Source organism: Pyxicephalus adspersus, chromosome 6 (assembly GCF_032062135.1).
Source record: "Pyxicephalus adspersus chromosome 6, UCB_Pads_2.0, whole genome shotgun sequence".
Taxonomy (NCBI): domain Eukaryota; kingdom Metazoa; phylum Chordata; class Amphibia; order Anura; family Pyxicephalidae; genus Pyxicephalus; species Pyxicephalus adspersus.
The window spans coordinates 7990036-8014579 of record NC_092863.1 but is presented as its reverse complement, the minus strand read 5'-3'; the positions used below and the strand labels follow the sequence as shown (position 1 = coordinate 8014579).

Below are 24544 nucleotides of genomic sequence, written 5' to 3'. Positions count from 1 at the left end.
TTGATGAGAAGATACAGATACTTTGCTTTGCAAGGACATGAAATTCCTAGCAAGATCAGCAGGGGTTTTCTGTACTTGCTGAAAATGTTATAAGCCTGAAAAACAGAAACTAAAGTAGCCATCACATGGTAAGCTGCAATGTAGCAATAAACATTCTCCACTCTCCATAAATGATTCGTTTTTTTCTGAGACTTTTAAGGACATGGAAGGTTAGTAAAAGGACTTCCCAAAAACAAGGCAGCCCAGGCAGTAGCCCAAGGCCCAGTCTATGTCCATAGTACTCATCATTTCTTTAGTAGATCCTGCAAACTTTGTTATGATGGTATTGTGGACTAGGACAGGTACACCCTGTTCAGACACATTTGAGCATTTCCTTTGATCATCAGAATGTTTATGGTAAACCTTACAAATAATAAAATTTTTAATGACAGGTTCGCTTTTTCTGTTTGTCCTGTTCTCATCTAGGTGCAGTACCGGAAGTTAAACGCTAGGTGACACTGTGCTGCGATTTCTCGCGGTTGCTTTTAAAACGTGCCTTGCAGTACAGAGAAGCCGCCGCTAGGTGTCTCTGCTGTCGCGGTTGGTGATAGCTGGGCTCTGCAGTGTTTCCCGGTGTTAGCGGCGGCGATGGGCGAGACGGAGACCGGGGGGGAAACGGTGGCGGAGCGGCCTGGGCCTCCAGCCGAGGAGCCGGTGCTGTGGAGCCCAGAGGTAGAAGTCTGCCTCTTCCATGCTATGCTCGGCCATAAGCCCGTAGGTGAGTGTAGGCCGCAGTACATCCCCGGACTTTCCTAGCAGCCTAGCCGGGGAGGGTGATGAGTATCTGGCGAGGGATGAGGAAGGCCCCAGGCCTCGGATATAGTACCTGTAAATCATGTCTTCTAGCTACCAGCAGCTCTGAGACCAGACCCAGGATTCATAAAATCCCTGGAATTATTTTGTTGTCTTTGTCCCCCCCTTGTTTACATTCTGCATTCATTTTACAGCTTCTTAGGGCCCATTCACACAATCTGAGCCATTGCTGTGATGTGATTGGTCAGCATTTATTTTCCAATAGGCTGCCTGATGAGCCTCAATAAACTGAAAATTATTAATAATAAACAGGATGGATATAGCGCCAACTTATAACGGAGTGCTGTACAATAAATAAAGGTTACAAATGAGAGACACAGGAGGAGGAGAGGACTGGGTAGCAGGTAGACACACAGGCTGCCTTTATGTTAGAGTTCCTTATGACAGGTTCTCTTTAATACGTCCCTAATATTGGTATGATGGATGGTCAGTCACCGTCCTTTCCTATAGATAATTGTACCACCAGCAGATACAAATGCTTGATTTTCATTGCTGGAGACAATATTCAAAAGTGGACCTAAACGCAAAGGGTTTACTTTATATAAAAGAGTAGAAAACCCACGTATATCATGTAAAAAAAAAATCTATTTTCTTTTTTTTGAATGCAAGACGGAATGGGAGCGTAGATCCTCCTGGGATAACTATGTCACGTATCCCAGGGGGCCCCTGGCTGCTCCTTCTGTATGTGGTTTAGCAATAATTGGGGAGGACGCAGCGGGATGCCTTCCAAGCACCTCCTCTACCTATGTAGCATCTGGGGATCTGCAACACACAGGCTGCCTTTATGTTAGAAATCCCTGTGACAAGTTCTCTTTAATATATCCCTAATATTGGTATGATGGACTAAAGGGCTCCTTCTGTGCATGCCCCAGGTGCTCAGGCATGCACAGAAGGAGCACCCAAGAGCATCCTGGGAGGCTTTGTGCTCACATTCATTCTCGATCGCCTGGGCAATCAAGAATTAGAGGGCTAGCTGCACCATTTTTTTTTTTTAAGGGTGTTGCACTTAAAAAAAAAACACATTTTTTTTCATAAAAGGGTAAAGTGAAAATTCTGAGTTTAGGTACACTTTAATTTCATGAGCCTGTCAGTGGTTTCTGGCAACAGGCCTCTTGTCTGTCCTATTTACTGCTTTACTTTTTCCGGTCATACACACACAGCTGTCATGGTGAGCAGTATTTGTATATTAGTGTGCATGTTTTGCTTTTTTTGGGGTTTGCCCTTTGTTTTAACAAGGTTGTGTTATTTGTGATGTTCTGATACAGGGGTGAACAGACACTTCCATATGATCTGCATCCGGGACAAGTTCAGCCAGAATATTGGCCGTCAGATTTCATCAAAAGTCATCTGGGATCACCTCTGCACCATGTATGACATGCAGGCACTGGTAAGTGCTTCCAACTATACTCGGCAACTCCAATCAGTTCATTATGAGAACTTGGTATGTGAAGTTAAATATAATATATTTATATTATCTTTAAGGGTCGGGAGACGGCGATTTTAGTGGTACGCCAGACCGAAAAGGTTGGCGAGCACTGACCTAAATTATGGTGTTTACATTATTTTCCTCATCACAGGGGTAGGGATGTTTTGCTGTAGTTAAAGATGTTGTTTTAATCTTTAGGACAGTTTGAAGGTTGAAGTGGATCCTCCACCCCTTCCAAAAAACAATTACTTGCCATATGGTTTATACTTCTTGTGATTTGGTTATCCAGCAGAATTTACAACCCCAGTAAATCCAACATTGTCCTCAAATCGAGGCAGGGTCCTCTGCTCCTCCTGTGTCACTGTCTGTATCTGTCTGCTATTTGCAATCCTGCTGCAGCCCTGGATAATATGTTGGTGATAAATAAATAAATGTTTATTAATAAAAATAATGATAGTAATAATCATTTGTCATTCCCCTGATGCGGGGGAAGCCATTGACATTTCTTAAAGGCTCCCTGCTAATGCACCTCTGAAAATTCCAAATCCCCTGTCTGCCGGTGGTTTGCCCCTGGGATATCTGTCACACATCAGGGGCAATCGTCCCTGATGAGCATTCATAGTGGTATGTCAGCTGAAAGATATATTATCTTTGTCTAGACAAGAAATAAGGGAAGTTGGGTAAAACAGGAAGTGCTAAAATTTAGGAATTAAAAGACATTTTTTAATAAAGAGTGAGGGACCTGGATGATATTTAGGGGTTAGGTGCATTGGAGAATAAGAACCTTGGCCCAACTAAGGGTCAATTTAAGAATAGGGGTTCAGGCATATCAGAAGCTCTTGATCTGGTGTACAAAAATCATCATACCTTTATTTGTAAAACTCTTGTCAACTCTCTCTGCTTTGTTTTTTTCAGCATGAATCTGAGATCCTCCCATTCCCAAACTCTGAAAAGAACTTTATTCTTCCTGAGGAGATCATCCAGGAAGTGAAGGAAGGTGAGATCTGTAAAATAAATGCATTTACAGACCCGTTATAGATGTCTGGTCTAACACATCAGTCATATTTGTAATTCTCAATGTGTCCACGCTGTAGATTTTTTTCACTTCTTGTTTGGTGAAACTGTTACTGGCAGGACAACATAAATTTTACTATTTCATTCAGTTTTTTCCTTGTTCTTCAGTCATAATTTTCCAAATCTTTTACAAAATATTGCATGCTTTGATACAAGCAGTTCTCTTTTCCAGCATTATGTAGTTAAAAACTCTAAAGCAAGGTATTTTCATATGACTGGTAGAGTTTCCCTGTTCTTGTGCTTGGATAAACATTGTGGTGTTGCAGGTAAAGTAACCACCGAGGATGATGGGAAAGAAGAAGGCAAGGAAGACGTAGATGCCCATTCTGTCTCAGATGAAGGTGAGTAGTGTTTTCATGTTTCTGTTTTTTTTTTTTTTTTGAACTCTTAGGCATTTTTTGTCTTCTATACAATATTCACAAGCGGGGAGGAAGCCAATCACATGTAACTGGGCATATTCTATTGCACTGTGTCCTCCTCCGGAATTCTCTTCTTTAGGAATGGAATTAAAGCTGCAACTCCATAGGATTTACTGTGGTGTCCTATAAAGCAGCATCCACTCATCGGCTCCTTGGTGTGGCACAAGGAAGGTTCTCCTATCGGCCTTCGAAAATAGAAAAAAAATTACATCTCTTTAACTGTCTTGTAGCAAAGCTCAGATATTATCCATGGTCTACGTATAATTTTATCAAGTGTTTGCCATTTCATAACGTTTAGTTCCACAATTTCAGGAAAGAGTTCAGACAAACCAAGCACCAAGGAGAAGGAAAGAACTCTGTCTGAATCAGGTTCCAAAGAGTCCGGTGACAAGCGGAAGAGGAACCGTCAAACAGAGAAAGTTGTCAACGCAAGCAGCAATCCATCCAGTCCCAATGCCACCAAAAGGAGGCGCACCTAGCGGGCAGAATGCCAAAGAAAGACCTTAGGCATGGAGGATTCACAACTTGACATTATTCTCTCCTCTCTGAAAGACTTGTTTGTAGGTGGTTAGAAGCCTGACAGCATATTTCTCAGGTGACATGGTTGAGTCTTTTCTTTTTCAGGTTTTAGAATGGACATTCGTAATGGTTACTGTTCCATGGTTCTCTTAGGTCATGTGACCTAGGTACTGAATATGTCAACTGCTAAAGGATTTGGAGTGGACTGAATCTCACACATGGAATACCCAAACGTTCTAAGTGTTGGAATTTTGAGTGCTTTAGGCCAGTACAACCTGTAAAGAGCAATGGCTGGCCAGCATAACATACTACATTGAAGTGCAGTGCTACTTTGTAACAGGGATCGGATCCCCCCCACATACTACTTTATGAAGGACTGAAAATCCTTTTCAGAACTGGCAGCTGTTTTTGTGAGCTGGATAATTGGCCTCCCTTGCTACAGTAAAACAACCAGTTATGTGTCTTGCTGTGCATAGAGGTACCATGTATTAGTACGTAGAATAAAAAGACCCATATGCACAAGACTTAGCTAAACCTACAAAACTAGCAGGTATTTTATATTACCGTCTGCACCGCTGTTATTTAATGTTTTTAATGATGTTTTTTAAAGTATTTGTAATAAAAAAAAAAAAAACAATACAGATTCTGTTCTTTTTTTCCTTTTCATGAAACATAAGTGAATAAATAAAAAAAACCCTCTAAATGTGTTTCATGTATAAGTGTAAAGTTTGATGTGTAAGAGAGAACTGACAGCTTTATTACTAAACAGATCATTTTATTGAAGTCCAAAGGGAAATCTGGATTAATTGCCACTCAGTGCTGCACTTTACTCGTTGGACTGCTTTCTTACGGAAGTAAAATAAATGATTTAATTATAGTTCTGATATGATAAGGTTTGAGAGACAAGTCATTAGTTCAAGTGTAGAGTCAAGAGGAAGGTTACAGGAAGTGAAGCTACAGAGAAGACAACAAAATAAAATAAAAAAAAAATGTGCACAGAGAAATGTAATACCTGGGGATCTAACCATGAAGATCCTCACCCTAGTTGTGCTTCAGTGTTGTCACCTTGTCACATGCATCCCTCTGGTGTAGTGTTGTTACATGGACCATGGATGTGCACCTGATGCTAGAACAAGTGCATGTTAAATTAAGATGTAATAAAGGTTGAAAACATATCACAGGAATATGAAACCCTAAATGATCAAGGTTTTGATTACTCCTAACTTTATTCCTGATTTATTACAGCTCTCTAAGGCTGGAGAGAATACACTTTCATCAGTGAAGCTGAGTGATCCAGCAAACCTGCTTTAATAATTTATTTGCTAGCAAATGTTTTGAATCCTGAACAAGATCTATTCCAGGTTTGCTAGATCACCCAGATTCACTGATGAAAGTGTATCCTCTAGCCTTGGAGAGCTTTAATAAATCAGGCTCATTGGATCACCTTGTTTGGTTTTGTGACTCCCCCTTCTGCATTAGGCTCTTACATGTTCATTTTTTTTGTCCATCTTTTATAAAAGTCATTGGAGTCCTTTGTAATTCATATTTCTGATTATCCTCGTCCCCCCCAACACTTTGCTGTGCACATGTTAAAAGCATCTTCCATTTGACTTCTACCAGCTTAAAGAGGAAGTAAACCCAAAACTTCCAAAAACAAAAAAAAATTCGTCCCGGTATCCGTCTGCGGGCCAGGGCAGAGGGAGCAGCAGATGCTGCCATGTTCTCTTCGTCCTGGTTCTTCCTACGTCACGCGACACAGGCGTGAAATCGTCTGACAAAGATTGGAAAAAACTTGCAGGTCTCACTGCACATGCGTGAGATCAGCAATTTTTGGCCTTTTCATGAAGGGGGCTCCTGCTCATGCCTGAGATGCTTGGGCATGTGCAAAAGGAGCAGCCAAGAGCCTCCTGAGATGCGTGACGTAGATATTCTGGAAGCTTTGCGCTCCCATTTATTCTTGATTGCCTAGGTGATCGTGTGAATTAGGGGGCGGTGCTGCACCCTTTTTTTAAAAAACAAAACAAAAAACGGGTGTTACACTTTAAAAAAAAAAAAAAAAAACAAACTGAATTTTTCTTTAAACAAAAGTGTTGTCTCCCCTTTTTGTAAAGTGAACATTCTGTGTTTAGGTATGCTTTAAATGCATTTGCCACAAAGTGTAATATAAATTGACAAAATAGTATATAAGTTAAGGCATTGTTAATTTTCTACATTTTTGCTTCTAGAATGGGGGAAAAATGCAATTTTTTAAACAATTCATCAAATGAAAACCTTGAAATGAAATGAATTCAGATCTGCAGTTTAGTTATAAAAAAAAAATTGACAGACACATTCTGAAGCTTCTAACTTTGGACTGGGTGTCTAGGTCTAAATAACCTACGTCACGCAACGCAATTTTTGGCCTTTTCATGAAGGGGGCTCCTGCTCATGCCTGAGATGCTTGGGCATGTGCAAAAGGAGCAGCCAAGAGCCTCCTGAGATGCTTGACGTAGGTATTCTGGAAGCTTTGCGCTCCCATTTATTCTTGATCGCCTAAGTGATCGTCTAGGTAAGGGGGCGGTGCTGCACCCTTTTTTTTAAAAAACAAAACAAAAAATGGGTGTTACACTTAAAAAAAAAAAAAAACTGAATTTTTCTTTAAATAAAAGTGTTGTCTCCCCTTTTTGTAAAGTGAACATTCTGTGTTTAGGTACGCTTTAAATGCATTTGCCACAAAGTGTAATATAAATTGACAAAATAGTATATAAGTTAAGGCATTGTTTATTTTCTACATTTTTGCTTCTAGAATGGGGGAAAAAAATTGTAATTTTTTAAACAATTCATCAAATGAAAAACTTTCATGGATTCAGATGTGCAGTTTAGTTATAAAAAAAAAATTGACAGACACATTCTGAAGCTTCTAACTTTGGACTGGGTGTCTAGGTCTAAATAACCTACGTCACGCAACCTCTAACCACATAAAGTTAATGTATAAAAGTTTGGGAAAAGGAAAGTGAAAGTACCAGTTTGTCAACTACACCTTCCTGAACAGAAACAAACTTTTATTGATCGTCCTTCTGCCTTGGTCTAGTGAGTTTTTTGGGGAAAAAAAGAGCTTTTGGTAATTTATCACCAGACTGGTGGTGAGCATATTATTTATCTGGATTATTTTGCTTTTACATACCTCTAATTGTTCCCTACTTTAAGAACGTTCTCATGCAAGTGCACAATTTATTCATAAGGACTTTGACAGTCTTGATTGTTGCAGAGTCATTACTGAATCTCTGCAATCTGGACACTTAAGACCATGTTTTGCAAATGTTATTAGGATTGAAATTCCAGTCTGATTGATTATATTTAGATAAACATTTACATAGCTGTTATATTTTCATGTATCTTTTAACAAAGCAGATATAAACCTTGCATCCTACTGCCTTATGGCCACTGTGCTAACCAGAGTTCTTCCTCATTTATTACGGAAGCTGAAAGAAAACATATCAAAGACAGTCGGCATTGTCTCTGTAATTGTTCAAAATTTTGCAGTAACCCATGGTAAATCATTTTGCCAGGGTAAAAAAGAGTTCCTATTGCCCATACAGACACCTTGAGGTGGAGTTGGACTATTCATGGTTGCAAGGTCGCTCCCAGGTGCCTGACACCATAAATTACTGCTAGTCTGAACCTGCTACATTTTTGGGCAGCTTGGTCCCTTATAAAAATTATTAATAGATCGACTCTTAGGGTCAATGGGTAATAAAATTTGTTACAAAGAAGATAGGTAATGATAGACTGATCATCTATATCATTTTTGTCTCTAACTTCACTTTAATATATTACATGTATTTTTTTTTAATACAAGCAGCATACTTACCTGAATTTGACCTGGTATTATAGTAAATGTCTTTTCAGTGACAGAATGGGCAGCTCTGAGTCTTCCCTTTCTTACGATTCCACCTGGGAAGAGGATGAAGATGACAGCAGCAGCAATACCGAGCGATCTACTATGGATAGCAAAGAAGAAATCTATCCCAAGGTAACTCCAAGTTACTCAAAGTGTACAAACATTGTAGCTGTTATTGTAATCCTCCAATAGTAACCTAAACCAAGTCAGTGATCTCACTATGCAGTGGTCTATAAGGGAGTGGTGCTAGCACCTTTTTACCTAAATTGATAAGAACAGACTCGTCCAGTTTAGGAAGTATAACCTCAGGAACTCTTCACATCGTTCTTTGTTTTAGTGTTGTGTGCTAAGTAAGAATCAACTGCATTTTGAAAACAGAATGACAGAGAAGCCTTTGTTTACTTTTGTACGCAGACGTAACTGGGTACAATTTTAAATTTAGGGAGATAGTGTGGGGGGATTTAATTTATAGTATTATGGGGGATCGTCCTTTTTCCATAATAATCTTTGATGTGTATACTCAATGAACTCTTTTTGCTCCTTTGTTGGTATTAATATTGTGTGTGTTTATACCCCTTAGGCACAAGCCAAAAACCTGGAAGAAAGAAAGAAATTACAGTTCAGGTACAAGGTAAACTTATGTCCTTAGAATGTAAAAGTTAAAATCTATAGTGCAGGTACAACTATTTCTGTATCAGTAAATAAATTCCAGTGAACGTTCTGAATATAAATATTATTTAGAAGCTCCAAAGGAATGAAAGAGGAATGCAGAGCACACGTTAAGCAGCTCTGGAGATATTCGTTCTCTGGTCTGTTCCGGGGTCACTATAGGTCCCGGTGCAGTTACGTTCTAAGCACAATCTTATTAGTGGCCGTTTAGCTTACATCCAAGCTTGATTACTTAATTGTTTTTTCCTTTTCTTTAAAGTATATGTTTTCTGAAGCTGCACAAGACATGCAAAACTACAGGCACCGTTACCAGACTTCAAGTTCAAACTACCAGAATAGCCCGGTACTCATACCTGAATCTTCTATCTACATTTTTATGATGAAAGTGGGATAGAGGTCTTGTTTGTCTATGTGGATAAACTGGTTGGATTAACAAAAAACATTTTTTGATATATGTTGTGTATTGATACTTTGTAACAAACGACTAGTGGCTTCCATTTCCATACATCATTTCTATAGTTCAATTCTTTCTTTCTAACAGCAGTGGCTGGTAGCTAAAATATTAAACTCAACTCCATTTTTACTCCCATTCTCCACACTCTTTCCCCCGAATCCTCCACCTTCTTTCTCCTTGGCATGGAGGGTGGTAAATATTCCTGGAAAGCATGGGCATCACAAAATTATGTGTAAATGCCATGCTGTCCAGAAGTACTGTGGGCCCCCGAAGCATGTCCATGACAGCCTGGGCTAACAGGAGTTGGGTTGATTGTCTATGGACGTCATGCAGCATAGATGACTGACCAGAAGAGGTGACAGATGCAGATTGAAGTTTTTTTTGTCTCTGCAAAACACATATAATACACCTATGTGTATTAGTTTAATATTTTAATATAATATGTGAACTGTAATGAGTACTGCTCAGTTAAAGTCAGTGGGATTTACTTAACAAGCATTGGAATAGCAGGAGTAAAAATCCTATCAACATGAAACCATATAGGTGTTCAAATTACTTGTCTCCCCATTGGACATTCCAAAGCCCATACAAATAGTCACTGTGCCCTTATGTAAATTGTTCACATCATATGGGATACCTCAGGGAAGTACAGACACTTGTTGTGCTGCTTTGCAATCATTTAATGCCCTTTTTGCCATTTTCTTGCAGGAGGAAATGCTGAATCTGAAGTTTTACAGAAACCAGATAAAATTCATGCCGAATGGTTAGTAAGAAGAGGAGATCGCTTTGTTTGCTAGCTTTATAAATTGATTTATATTTTGGTTTATTGCTGAAACAAAGCTTATTCTTATACTTTTTTGTATACCCTCTGGAGAGTGGCAAGTAGGAATGAGATCGGATTTCAACATGCAGTGAGTTTGAAGGAAACTTTTTAAGCAATGCAGATGTTTGATGTGGAAATTCAATTAAAGGGTCTTTTCTTGTTTAAGTGAATCCTCTTCTCAACACTAGATGTTACTGTGTACAACATATACTATGTATATGTAACAATATGATGTACAACATATTCTAGAAATAGACAATGTAAAAGCCTAAAACATTTAGAAAATTTCCTTACTTTAAAGCTCACAAAGTAATTTTAAAATTGTGTCATATTCAGGTTTGTACATAGACGATCTGCTCAGGAACTGGAAGGATCATTATGATATACTGGAGGAGAACCATAACTACATTCAGTGGTAAGTGTAACAATTGTTGTGACTGCTTTATCTACCAGTGTTCTCCCCGGCCCCTTTTAGCTGGGTGCACCACCCGGCACTTTTTAGTAACTGAGTGTTTAAGGGTGGTTTCTGAAAAGTTGGCTCACAATACAGGGCCACTACCCACCTACAGCTTCTTCCCACACAGCTTAAAAAATATTTGGGACGAATACTGTTACTATTTTTTTCCTAACATAATATCCCTTTTATCATCTATTTAAGTGCTTCTCTTGGACTGGAATATGTTCTTTCATGTACTAATTCATTTCTATTAGTTATATTCTGCCTTTTTATAGTCCGACATGCTGTGGGTGAATATTAAAGCCTAAAGTTTTAGTCCTATCTCTAATTTCCCATCACAGTTGCAGTGTGTTTATCTGTGCAGTTCAATAGGCACCATCAATAGCCCATATTGTTCTACATCCTTTCTTAACTTCTGAGGCTCACATAAGCTTTATAATTACTTGGTAGTGTTATCTTCAGCAAAATGTTTTGTTCATGTAAGGGTATCTATTCATATATGGGGTTTCTACAGTATGCACAGTTGTGACCAAACCTACAAAATTGGAAAAAGTAGTCAAGAATTATGCAGAAGGAAGAAAGATTAAATGGGGAAAATTACATTGGTTAAATGTAATGAAAGAAAGAAAGATTGCATAGCAAGTCGGTTACAGGCAGGAAATGTGGTACACTTGAAAAAAAAAGTTTTAACATATATAAACTTATTTTTTTGCAGGTTGTTTCCACTTCGAGAACTTGGCAAGAATTCATATGCCTCTCCTCTGCATGAAGATGAGATTGAGGTAGCAGAAAAACAGAACTTTCAGTGGAGAGAATCGAATAATAATAATAAAGATAGCAATAGAAACGCACACATATCAAAAACACACATTTACTAGTTGAATGAGGAATATTTGCTGCCAGTATGTTCTCTATGGGAATTTTCCTATTTAGGTGACAGGCATAAGAACAGAAATTGAAAAAGCTTTGGATGGATTTGTGAACCAGCTTCTGATAACTGTCTATTTTGACTAATGATAACTGTTTGTCTCCTAGATGATGAAGAAGGATGCAGATGTCAAGAAGAGACTTTGCGAGGCATACAAACTAATGTTAAATTTCTATGGCATCCAACTGTTAGATGAGATTAGCGGAAAGGTTGGTCAGGCGGAGAACTGGCAGGAAAGATATAAGAATCTAGACAGGTAATCTATTTTCATTTTGCTTTGATAATGTCTGCAGATGTCAGAGTGTTCTATGTTGTTAGACCCATCAGAATAGTACTGGAGATACAAAGAACACAAGTATCTGTTGTGGCTGAAGTTTTAATAGCTAACTTTGGTGAAAGTCTATGCAAGTTTTTAACCCCCCTGGGCTTTGTATCTTCATTGGCTGAAAGATCTACATTTGTCTACACAATAATATACATACCTTGCCACATGTATACCATGCCTTCCAGACAGCATTTTTCCAATAATTAGAATGACTAAAATAGAGCCAATTTATACTGTACAGCAAGGAGGTGCCATTAGTGTTTATGCATCTAAAACATTATTGGTTTTCTGTTTCCTCCTTGTGCAATCATAGGAAGCAGCACAAGAAAATCAGCATATTTTTCTGCTTGCTTGGGATCTTGTATTTGTGCCAGTCGTAGTGTTCAGATTTGTCTCCTCTGAGCATTACTACAGTAATGATTGCACATTTTCTTGCCAAACAGAATAAAGTCATTTTAGGTTTTGTTTGATACACAGATTCCAAATATGATATTGGTTTTGCTAGATTGGCTCTAGTTGACTTCAATAATACCCTCATAGAAAACTAATGAAACATGAAAATTAAGCAAAATTAAACTAGATATGGCTACATATACATAATACATTTTTGAAATACTTAAAACACTGTAATTACTTAATAGTAATTACTTACATACTTAAAACACTGTAAATACTGTAAATATATTCTATATTCAGCATATTTACAGAACTAATCACAAAGTCATTGAAAAACTCTATTACTATTAAAAACTAACTCTATTAAAAACTATTTTATGCTAATGATCAGGACAATCACGTTGAAGGCTCCAGCAGTAGTCTGCCATCATGTGTCTATCCCATCTGACCTGATACCTTTCTTCCATCACCTTTATATCTTGATGGAACCTCTCCCCTTGTTCCTCACTGAAATCGCCAAGGTTTTCTGGAAAAGGTCTCATTAAATCACTGAGCTCTTCTTAGGAGAACTGCTGGTTTGATGAAACATTTCCTTCATATTCACTTCCACTGCTAACTCCTGGATTACACTCCCTGTATATCCTCCATGTCGGATACATGAATATCAGGGACTGAACACTGGTATGGGAACATCAGCACCATGCAGCACAGGACATCTTGCTGATTCCAAATCAGGGTACTGCCACTTGTTATTCTTTTAACGATTGAAACCTTTTACATTCACAGCTCAAAAATAACAATCAATATGGTGATTTTTGGGTTCTCGCCATACCAAGGTACACCAAGTTTCAAACTTTTTAGTTTTCCATTTTTCCACTGACTTAGACACTCTTCACACGTTTTGCATACAATATGGGAGCCCAATACTTATCTTGGTCCCCCAGTTTATTACCAAAATATACAAGATACGCTTGTTTCACAAATTCTGTAATATTTCTTCTCTGTTTTTGCTGAGAATATTCACCACAAATGTAGCAAAATACATTTAAACAATTTCTTCTTGAAGAACTCATATTTCTGTAAAAAAAGAAAATGTATGAATAAAAAGCTGCTTGACAAGTAGGACAGGTCTGACATTTGCATACATTTGTGTAAGAGTTTAGCACATATTGTATACCTAACACCTTCTCTACACTGATATTTATATAGAAACAGCCACAACAACCTACGAATCACACGAATCCTCAAATGTTTGGGGGAATTGGGTTTTGAACACTACCAGAAGCCTCTCATCTCCTTTTTTCTGGAAGAAACCTTATGCTATGGTAACTTACAGAACGTTAAAGAAAGTGTGTTAGATTATTTCCTCTTCTCTGTGAGAAACAAGAAGGAACGAAGGGAACTGCTAAAATTGGCATGGAAACTTTATGAACCAAAAGCTTTGTTTATATGGGGGCCAGCTGAAGTACTCCAAAGGAACGGCCTCACAAGATCGGAAAGACCACACGACAACAACAGCGTTAGGAATTCAGAGGAAGAAAAAGGGTGCTGTTCAGTTTGGTGTTGTTGCTAATCCCAAATATTAGTGTATTTTATTATGATTTTTTTTTTGAAGAGGACATTTTATTAGTAATATCCAGTGATCGACATGCTGTAAAAATCCACTGCAGAAAAGCTTGTGAAATATCATGTTATCCAAAAAGGAGAAACACAATGGGAAGTAATTATTAAAATATTGGAAATAAAGTTTTAACCAAAAGCACAAATATTGACTTGACCTGTTTTTTGGACATAGCAGACGATAGATGTCAGCTTCAGTGACATGAATAAAAGTGATAAAAGTTTTGTGATACATTTGAATACTAATATTGAATAGGAAGATAAAATATTGTCTACACAGGATGGCCTAAAATATTTATGATCAAAGATATGAAGACCATTGTTTCTAGCTAGGATGGTGTTTTAAATAGTTTTCAGAAGTGCTTAATGGCTAGTTTAAACTATAACATTCTGGATGGAAGATGAATGTTTTACTGGATGAACAAGAGTCAGTTCTCTCTGGGTTTTTAGCAACTACCAAGAAGCAATAAAGAACCTGGAATTGATGTCCTCAAACTCAGTTGCTATTAGTTGGCAAATTATTTCAATCCTGGATAAGATCCATTCCAGCTTTGATGGATCACCCAGTTCTCCTATGATTGTCTATCTTCTCCAGTCTTAAGCTGCGTACACACGTCAGATTTTTCTCGCCCGATAATCGGCATCGGCCAGATATCGGGTGAGAATCTGGCGTGTGTACAGTCGGCGTCGTTCATCGTTCGTGGATCTGTCCTGGCGGATCCATGAACGATGAGCGACGAGCGATCCTAATGCAAGAGAAGGGGGAGAGCGCGCAGCAGCGTGCCGCCCCATCGTTCTCCCCCTCCCCTCTCCATAGAGCAGAACGGTGCTGTATGTACAGCACCGTTCATGCATCGTGTAGTCCTTTGTCGTTGGAAAGGATCCTGAAAGATCCTTTCCAACGACAAAAATTGCACGTGTGTACGCAGCTTTAGAGCGCTTCAATAAATCAGGCCCAGTGTGTTTAGAGACAAATCCAGTAGGGGACATTCCTAGCACCCCCATTGTGTTTCTATGCATAGCACATTAATGGCCTAGCTTTTTCAAGCAAACTTTAAATCTTTATCATTGGTTTCTAGTATTGGGCTTTTTGAGGCCAATTCAAATTTTATAAGTTATCATTATTTGTTCTACCGCAGTGAACAGTGCAATCAAACCTCAATTCCATGGTATGGGAAGGAGATTGCTATGTATGTAGATTTCTAGTATGCATGGGACATCCAGGGATATCCAGTTTGTTCCCAGCACGGACCTGTGATGTGTATATAGAAGCCTCTACCTTCTAATAAAATGGAGGCTATACCATCCTTCTGACAAGATGAATATACCAAGCATGAATTTATATGGGCTTGACAAAATGAAAACATCAGGCAAACATGCAAGCTTATAAAAAAACTAAAGGGAATGTTTCTTTGTCCACACCAACCAGTCAGAAAATGTATTTTAGCAGCTGAAAATTAATGTTTTGTGCACATTTAAAAAGTGAAGAAATAAAACCAGACATTTGTTTTTTCATCACTCAAGACAGTCAGGTCCTCCCGAAAATCATTTGTGAATCCACTGTGCTGGGTCTCCTCTCTCCATAGAACAGAACGGTGCTATCTATCCGGTGCTTGTTCCGTCTGCTATTGCTGGAAATGATCACTAAGAATAAATATGAATACGTTTCCAAAGTCTTTGCTGCTTTCTCTCCTTTTATTTAATTTATGTAATTTTCTGCAGGCATTCTATAAACGGTGACCTTGCTGGGCCTTCTAACAGGTCTCCCTATTTGTACAGGGTATGTGATACTATACTGAGATTATATTAATATTACAAGGTAATAACTGAGTTTTACAGGCATTTGGGGCACACAAAGTAGATTTCAATAATTTGTGGCTATTGAGGAATACATTTAATAAAAGCCTTTGTGTACAGATTTCATTCACCACCGGTCAATGTTTGGCAAAGTCACAATTACCTATTTATTACATACATAATATATATATATTACATGGGATGTATGTATAATACATATGTAATTATTCACGTATATGTTAAGTTTATCCTTTGTGACGGCTTAGTTTAAAGGAGCGTGTTTTTAGGTCAATGGGACATTTAAACATTCTGTGACATTCAGGTGAATAACAAATCTTCCCTTAGACATGATATGTTGTTTGAAGTGTCACTAGGTATTATAAAACAGATACATATACCTTTATGTGATAACTCCAGTCCGCAGCTTTAATGGGAGTGTCAATTACAAGAAAAGGAAAGTGAAAGTTTACAGAAGCCATTAGGAAAAAGTTTCAGGAATAAAGTTCATTTTGTTTTCTTTCTTACAGAAACTGAAGCCACAAAAAAGATATACCTTCATGGTGAATACCTTTGGAATCTTTTTTAAACAGTAAAAATAACAGGTAAGTGTTTAGCTGGCTCATATTCTAAGTGATGTTGAAGATAACGTCTGCCTTACAGGAAGAGAACTTCCTTCCTACTTTTCTCTTTGCTGTGTTTGTATTGAAAAAATATTTACGCTTCTAACAGTATAAATATACGGTGAAAGTGTTATAGGTGTGTGATCTTGTTATACTTTCTGCACACTTTGTGTATTCTAAGATGCAATATACAGCGATACAGAGCAATATACTTTGCATTGTTAGTTCTTACTTTTCTGAATATGGTTGTCAAATTTGCAGCATGTCCTACTATCAGCCGGCCTGGGACTCAGAATATGACTCTACCTGGGAGGAAGATGGTGAAGTTCAGCGACCAAAGAAAAAAAAGCACAAGTCTTTTTATAAGGTATAAATCATGGATATCACTGTGCTGCATGGTTGGGGATCTCAGTGCTGGTTTGTAAAGGCCCTGTAGCCTTTTCTATACAATTTCATTTTTTGCAATTATTACTATTAGACAGTATTTATAAAGTGCCAACATATTATGCAGCGCTGTACATTAAATAGGGGTTGCAAATGACAAATACAGACAGTGATACAGAAGGAGGAGGGGACCCGATGAGCTTAGTTTTAAAAGCAAAGTTTATATATACGGTACATTAATGTACATCACTGAATAATATGTTGCTGCTGTTTCAATACTATCTAATAATAATTATAATATATATAGATAGATATAAAGGAATACTCAATCAACACAGTTTGATGCCAAGTCAATTTAAATTATGGAATATCAATCCATCTGGTTAGGAAGCTTAGATGATTGTGAAACAAATTCTCCTGTTTTGTTACAAATTAAAGTAACAGCAGGTGAACAGGAGGGACAATAGCATAACCCCCAAAGAGGAGATGTCTATACCACAGACCATTTCTTGGTCCTTTGTAGGTGGGACTAACTTTTTTCAAAAGGAGTTGCTTATAACTTCAGCTGCCTAGATCCCCATGCTCCATAAATCTTTTCAATAAAGATGACCTTCGCCTATGAATGTTTTATTTTCTTTATTATCCCATTTGGTGATATGTTTGTTTTGGTCTATTTTTTCTGAAATAAATAGCTCAAAAGTTTTGATTTTTTTTTTGTTTTTTGCAGAACAGAGCAGCCAGGGACCTGCAGAATTACAGACATGGATATCCGGTAACTATCTTTACAGTCTTGTACATACTTCAGCTTAAAGTCTACCTGAACCAACACATATGTGTTTTTAGCACAAAAATAAACCAACTGCCTTAAAGCACAATAATTCGTGAAATATCTCACACAAACTAGTGGGATCGATGCTGTTGTTTTTGAGCAATCAAAGCATGGAATCGGGGTAAAGTTACGAACAAAGCTACTCGCATGTCATCTGACACATCAAGTCGATTTCTCCACTTTGATTTCAGATTTATTAATGTACCCAAAAATAAATTAATACATTAAATCAAATAAATACCAGTACCCAGAGATCGAGTCCCATATCCCCAGCATTTGGTTCCCATACCCCCAAGGGGTATAAATATAGCCCCGGATAAGAACCCCTGCCCTAGATCTTTAGTTTGCAGCCGAGTATGTCTGAAAAAGGAAAAAAAAACAAAAAAACTCTAAAGTCAGTATGATGAACAACGAGCATTTGTTGCTTTGCCCCATGTAAGTGGCACACAATGCATCGAAGGGAACCAAAGGAACTCTTTAAAGGGTTGTTTCAGTGATCCATGGTTAATAATATGAAATATTTTAGTTGATTGCCTGCAGTCTAAATCTTTAAAAACGCTCTGTAAAAAATGGAATGTAAGGGTTTTTATTACTAATTCCACCGGAGAGTTCATTTAAATTCTTAATGTAATTTAGTGGTCAGACATAAAATAGGTACCTGGTTAGTAACGGGTTCCACAAGAAGCTGTAAAACTATCACCAAGCTACTCTGACGTGTACATCTACAGTATATAGCTTGAGATGATTTATAAAAGTGAGCTAAGAAAGATGGATCTTTCCATCCCACTCCCCAGATCCTGCAGGACATCCAACTATCCAATTTAACAATTTGCAAAAAAAAAAATTCAATCTAAGTTTTTTTTCCCATTGTTCATAGGACTTACCTCCAGCCACTCCGAACCTTGAATTCTACCAGAACAAGATCCCTTTTAAGCCTAATGGTCAGTATACTCAATATTAGAGATATTCTCCAACTTTCTGTATCTGACTCTGTATTATTTATTTAGAAAAAAATTGTGCAAAGAGCAACAGCAAACAATAGGATTTTAGCCTAACCTGGCCTGAATGAAGAGAATTCTGATCTGGTGTCTGTAGGTTACAACTCTTTGCACATAGTACTGCGTACAAGTAAGGCCAATGGTCCCATTAAAAGGAAATGCAGTTTTACAAACTGACACTAACATCATTCACAGTAAGAAAATAATATGAAAACTTTCTCTGAGATGTTTGTAAGCTCAGGTTTGAATGAAATTTGTGTTACATTTTGAGTACATGCGTATGTGATGACCATCCTGACCTTAATTATTACTTTCTCTATGTTATGTGTTGGCTAAAATACAGTATACCAACATGTACTGGGATATGTATTTGCCCTTTACATATGTAGCTTGGGCTTTCTGCTGAGCTGTATTGCACAATGATTATTAATATATTTCCAGTCTGTGGTTTGCTCATGCAGGGCAGTGTAAAAGGATCACTTTAATACCCAAGCATCACATACGTGGGTATTTCTGGATTTAGCATGATCCCCCTTCCTCTCTTGTGACAGCAGTGTGATTAGCCCAGGTACATGCAGGCAAATGGCAGAGCTCAGCCCTGTGTAAGCTCTGAATACAGTGACTCTGAGCTCACAAAGCCAAATGGGTAATGGGAACGTTAATCCTGTTATGTCCATTCTCAGTCTAACAGTTCTCCCGTAAAAATCCCTTTGCAGTCTTCCATTGCAAGGTTTGATTTGTTTTTGGCCAGTTGAGTGTCAATGTCAGGGCTAGCATCCATAACAAGGAATTATTGGAAAGTCTACAAAGGTGGCCACTACAGTGATTCCATAGACAAATGTCATAAGTGATCTGAGAATCCTTTCTTCATATGGCAGAAAGAGTGACCAGCAGTTTTCATTAAACACAGGAGAATACATAGACAACATACATCAAAACTGGCGTGAAGATTATTACACACTAGAGAGGAACCATAACTTCATTCAGTGGTGAGTTTGCATGGCATTATTTAGAATGTGCCGTCTGGGGGTGGTGGGGACGGGAGGTTCTTCTTCTGGTATACAGATGCTAAATGGGTAAAAAAATGGTTTAAAATAAATAAAGTTATAGTATAAAATGATTAGTAATATTTACACAGCAGCACAGTCCATTTTGTTTTGTTTTTTTTAGCATCTCTACATACCATTGATATTTTAATTTGCTATATTCCTATTTGATTCCAGGCTGTTTCCACTTCGGGAGCAAGGTGTGAACAGTTTCTCCACTCCCCTCACCCAGTACGAAATTCAGGTACTGCATTTGCACAGAAAAGGCTTTGTGGCCTAAAACTAGGACAATGGCCGTTTTACCTCTATGTCTGTTTTAGTTGATGAAGAATGATGAGCAGGTCGTGATGAGGTTCCTTGAGTCATACAAACTCATGCTGGGATTTTATGGCATGGTATTACTGGACGCAGACACTGGGGAGGTCGCCAGATCAGAAAGAAACTGGACGGAAAGATTTGAGAACCTAAACAAGTGAGTGACCGTTGTGTGTATGTATATAAATATTTATCGTCTACCACCATGTTTTTGTTTTAGTTCAGCTTCAGGGATGCCATCATGATCCTGGTTCCGTTACTGATCCAGTAAAGTGTAGAGCCATTGCAGTAAAAAGTTCTGATTTGCATGCCTGTTCCAGGTCACTGACTTGTTAAAAGGAACCTGAGAAATCCCAAACAGGCATGGAATGTTCAATTGTGGGTGAAGTGTTTGATTCTTGTCAGGACAGGGTGAGGCAGAAGACTGCTTGGATCCCTAAGAATGGGAAGTAATTTGAAGGAATTAAATGCTATGAGACAGATTTACTGTGCTAATGCACATGCTTTGTTGGCACAGCAATCACCTAATTGTCTCATTTTATATTTGCATGACCTCTCACCGCAGCATTTACCTAGGCCCCAAAACTGTTTCCTGCCATGATCTTCTATGCTGCTCCATGTTGCCCGAGCTTTGCCCCATCCTTCTTCTACTATCTGACTCCCTAATTCTGTTAACATTATCATGCCTTGCTTATGTCAACATTATCCAGACACCTGCTCTACATTGTGGTTACACTCCAAATTGTAAGTTGGCAATGCATATACACTATGACAGTTCCATGTGTTAGGTTTTGGAAGGGAAGGAATAGTACGTTTGTGTTTACCTGTATTGCTAATGGAGAGATGTTTTGTCCCCACAGTCACACACACAACAACTTACGTATCACGCGGATATTGAAGTGCTTGGGAGAGATGGGCTATGAAAAATTCCAGGCTCCATTGGTGAGGTTTTTCCTGGAGGAGATCCTGTGTAATGGCAACTTACCAAGAGTAAAAACAAGTGCTTTGGACTATTTTATGTTCACCGTAAAGAACAAGAAAGAACGCCAAAAGCTAGTGCACTTTGCTTATATGAACTACAAACCACAACACGAGTTTGTCTGGGGGCCTGTGGAGAAACTCCAAATATACCAGCCTCATTCAGGAGAGAAAAGTTTCAATAATGACAGCTTTAGTTATTACTCTGCAGAAAACAATGAAATCTCAGAAAATGAGCCAAATAAGAGAAATGAAACCCTTAGCATAGTTAGAAGAACTATGCGTTTTATATCAATGCCTTTTCTGTATTTTTTCTGATTTTTTGGGATGTTTGGATGGCTTTATAGAGGCATTAGCAGCATCTTCTGGTTTGGAGGTGGGGCAAGAAACAAAGACAGACCAACTGAATGTCAACTCACTGAAATAATAGAAGGTGCTAGGGCTGTAAATATTTCTGTAAATTATAATGATAGATCACAACAGACAAGTGAATGTGTATCAGAAGATGGCACAAAATCAGAAAATAGGAAACCCCTAGTCAACATCAAAGTACCAGATACTAAATCAGACAAAGGATATGCTAATTATTCAGAAATTGAAGATGATGCAGGAGAGGATAAAAATTATATTCAGAGAAAAACTTTCATGACATCATACAAGGTAGAAGTTTCAGGAAATGAAAGCTTAGAAGGGGCCAAAGGTAGTGAGAAAGAAGATAACGATACAAAGGAAAGTGAGGTATCAGAGGAATGTCCGGAACACTTCAGAACACACATCCATGGTAGAGATCTACACTCCGAGAAGAAAAAAGATCTAGATGAGCATTCAGGAAATAGTAAAACTGGAGACAATAGAGGGGTATCATTTTTGGGGTCTAAGGATAATTATGGAGAGAATAATGTGACACAAAACACAGAGCCTGAGAAAAAGGATGAGGATCATTACCAAGAAATCAAACACAGGAATATTATTAGTACTGGGAACCAAAACATGGAGCCCGGGATAAACAAATTAGAGCAGGTGGAAGGAGAATATAGGAAAAATAATGACGAAGATTCAGCCAATGTGGAGCAATTACTACAGTCTGAAAGAGAAGGGGGTATAGGTGAGAGTTCAGGAATTAGTGAAGCAGAAGACATTGGAGGGGTATTGGATTTGGAGTCCAAGGACAACTCTGGAGAAAATCTTAGGTCACAAAACATAGAGCCTGAGAAAAACAAAACAAAGCAGGTTGAAAGAGATGATGGGGAAAGCAAGGATCAATCAACAGCCAATGTGGAACCTTTAGTGAAGTTAGGTGGAGTAAATGATAAATATGCTTACCTAGAGATTGGCAAAAAAGAAGGCAATGGAAAAGCAACGACTATGGGCTCAAATGACAATGGTCATGGTAATATTGAGAACCCAAACACAGAGCCAGAGCTAGACAAAATAGAGCAAGATAAAAGAGATGATGGGGAAAATAAGGGTGAAAGAGCAGCAAATGTGCAGCCATTACTAGAGTTTGCTGGAGGACAGGATGCAGATCCTTACCAATGGAATAATAGGATAGAAGACAATAGTATGGCAATGACTGTGGGTTCAAAGGAAAATGTTGTAGGGAATATTGGGAACCAAAACAAAGAGCATGGAATAAACAAAATAGAGCAGGTAGAAATAGATGATGGGAAAAATGAGGATGAAGAAGGAGGCAACGTGGAGCAATGTGGGGAAAAATGTGAGAATTCAGGAATTGGTAAAAAAAGAGACAATGAAGGAAAATTGATTTTGGGGTCCAAGAAAAATCATGGAGATAATATTGGGGCACAAAACTCAGAGCCTGAGGAAGGCATAACAAACAGGTTTGAAAGAGATGATGAAAAAGGCGAAGATGAACGAGCAGCCAATGTAGACTCATTGGGTGAAGAAGAAGAAGAACATGACAACACAGAGTTTGGAAAAGATGAACCCGTGCAGGTTGAAGGAGCTGACCATAACAGAGAAGATGTATGTGTAAAGTCAGAGACTAAGGAAGGGGTGAATGAGACATGAAAGCCAGTAAATGGAACTGGAGAACCAGCGGATGGAGAACAGAATAAACAGAATGTTGATAGAGCAATGGAAAATAAACTGGAGTAAGTTTAGCTGCTGAAAGCTGGAGGACCAAGACATTTTAGTATACTTAGATAAACACTATCATGGTTAACCTAACATCTAGAATGGAACACTGAAAACTGTTAAAACATTTTATACCAAGGAAATTTACTAATAGATAAAGTGATTTTATACATGAAAATTAAAATAAAATACATAATTCCCTAATTTGATATATATGTGTGTTTTTTTTAGGTCCCAATAGTTTTAGTTTTTTTCATAAATCTTCAGCTATGTATTTCCTTACAGAGTGCTATTCTGCATTCGCTTACAACTGATTCTAACCTTGTGTTTAAAAAATCCACACGGTACGTTCTTAAATTAGACATTGCTAGAAGGCCATGAGGTTTTTTTTATATTGCAGTCTGTGTTCTGCCCTGGAGACACAACAGGAAATGAGATCAAATCTTTTCAGAGTAACAATCCATTTTAGGATATTGGTCAGATTTCCCCGCTTCTACTTTTCTGATGACAATAATAATATCTTTGCATATTCCATCGCTTTTTTCCCATGGACTATAGAGGTTAAATCTTTCCAACAGGATACAGAAAGCAATAAAATTTAACAGAGGTTTAAAACCTTTTCTATAAAAAAGGTTACAGTTTTACATATGCGTTTCTATAGTATATAAATAAAACCTGATATATTATAATATTTAGGTCATTGTTTTTCAACCAGGGTTCCTCCAGAGGTTGCTAGGAGTTTCTTAAACAATAAACAATTTGTAACTCTCAGATAAGTTTTTTGGACATCACCTTTTTGGCTATTCGTAAGGGTGACAGTCTTCCCACTGGCCATTAATGTAGGAGCCATTCTTCCCACTGATCAACATGTAATGTACTTTGAGCTATAGATATAACACTTATAGTAAGGGTCCTTTAAGACCTGAAAGTTATTTCAAGGCTTCCCCTATTTTTAAAAGGTAGAGACAAACTGATATAGGTAGTAGAGGCTGGTCCAGAACCCATGCCATCCAATGATGGAGTAGTAACTTTTTTTATGTGGCCGACCTACCACTCTTCCTTCTCAGCATTATCACTGACTTTCACTGTTTTGTGCAAGCAAACAAATTAGATTGCTTTGATTGCTTCCCTTTCCTAGAATGAATGTGAGATTGCTGGAAGCTGAAATAATTGTAAATTCAAATAAACTGATCAACCAAAACCACGACTGAAGATGATGTGTTGGAAAATGAGCAAAGCATAAGGATCTGACTGACTTTGAATAGTTAATAAATGAATCACATTAATTTTGTGTGGTGTTCCAAGTGTGCAATGGTTATTACCTATCAAAAATGGTTAGTTTATGGGGATGACTGGGTACATACTGACTGTGTAGTTTACCTGAATGCATGTTAAGATAAAGGCACGCCGGTGTAGGCAATGTGACCTTAAAGATCTGCTGCTAATGTCTTAATATAAGATACCAAAGGAAACTTTCAGACGTTAATAACCTTGACAAGTCTGCATCCCATAAAGGAGATTTTTCTTCAGCATCTGTCTCAAGACATAACAGAAAGTGATCTTTCCAAAAACTTTTTCTTTCGGCTAATATTGGTAATCATAACTTATCCAATAAAAGATTTCCCTGCTATGTCTCAA

The 24544-nt window shown here is 38.0% G+C and overlaps 2 protein-coding genes across 5 annotated transcripts; both read left to right on the top strand.

The window, feature by feature from the left end:
- The first annotated feature begins 554 nt into the window (after positions 1-554).
- MRGBP (MRG domain binding protein) lies at positions 555-4968 on the top strand. Its single transcript, XM_072414440.1, has 5 exons — positions 555-757; positions 2118-2239; positions 3194-3275; positions 3619-3693; positions 4084-4968. The coding sequence occupies exons 1-5, from the start codon at positions 628-630 to the stop codon at positions 4248-4250; spliced, it is 576 nt and encodes a 191-aa protein (XP_072270541.1). The 5' UTR covers positions 555-627; the 3' UTR covers positions 4251-4968.
- Positions 4969-7883: 2915 nt separating this feature from the next.
- On the top strand, positions 7884-23110 carry LOC140333046 (opioid growth factor receptor-like). 4 transcript variants are annotated; one of them, XM_072414438.1, is made up of 9 exons: positions 11460-11757; positions 16167-16241; positions 16521-16626; positions 17371-17415; positions 18350-18413; positions 19381-19459; positions 19694-19760; positions 19837-19988; positions 20692-23110. In XM_072414438.1, the coding sequence occupies exons 3-9, from the start codon at positions 16522-16524 to the stop codon at positions 21125-21127; spliced, it is 948 nt and encodes a 315-aa protein (XP_072270539.1). In that variant the 5' UTR covers positions 11460-11757; positions 16167-16241; position 16521; the 3' UTR covers positions 21128-23110. The 4 variants fall into 4 exon arrangements, with proteins under 4 accessions (XP_072270540.1, XP_072270536.1, XP_072270539.1 ...); XM_072414439.1 differs by lacking the exons at positions 16167-16241; positions 16521-16626; positions 17371-17415; ... (2 more) ...; positions 19694-19760; positions 19837-19988 and adding exons at positions 7884-8302; positions 8751-8801; positions 9099-9182; ... (1 more) ...; positions 10453-10531; positions 11289-11355 and having other exon boundaries at positions 11609-11757; XM_072414435.1 differs by lacking the exons at positions 16167-16241; positions 16521-16626; positions 17371-17415; ... (3 more) ...; positions 19837-19988; positions 20692-23110 and adding exons at positions 7884-8302; positions 8751-8801; positions 9099-9182; ... (2 more) ...; positions 11289-11355; positions 13432-14444 and having other exon boundaries at positions 11609-11757.
- The last annotated feature ends 1434 nt before the right edge of the window (positions 23111-24544 follow it).

Coding starts and splice junctions, on each gene's coding strand:
- MRGBP (XM_072414440.1), top strand. CDS start 628: ATGGGCGAGACGGAGACCGGGGGGGAAACGGTGGCGGAGCGGCCTGGG. Junction 758..2,117: donor GCTCGGCCATAAGCCCGTAG/GTGAGTGTAGGC, acceptor GTTCTGATACAG/GGGTGAACAGACACTTCCAT. Junction 2,240..3,193: donor TGTATGACATGCAGGCACTG/GTAAGTGCTTCC, acceptor TGTTTTTTTCAG/CATGAATCTGAGATCCTCCC.
- LOC140333046 (XM_072414439.1), top strand. CDS start 8,186: ATGGGCAGCTCTGAGTCTTCCCTTTCTTACGATTCCACCTGGGAAGAG. Junction 10,532..11,288: donor AACCATAACTACATTCAGTG/GTAAGTGTAACA, acceptor ATTTTTTTGCAG/GTTGTTTCCACTTCGAGAAC. Junction 11,356..11,608: donor TGCATGAAGATGAGATTGAG/GTAGCAGAAAAA, acceptor TTTGTCTCCTAG/ATGATGAAGAAGGATGCAGA.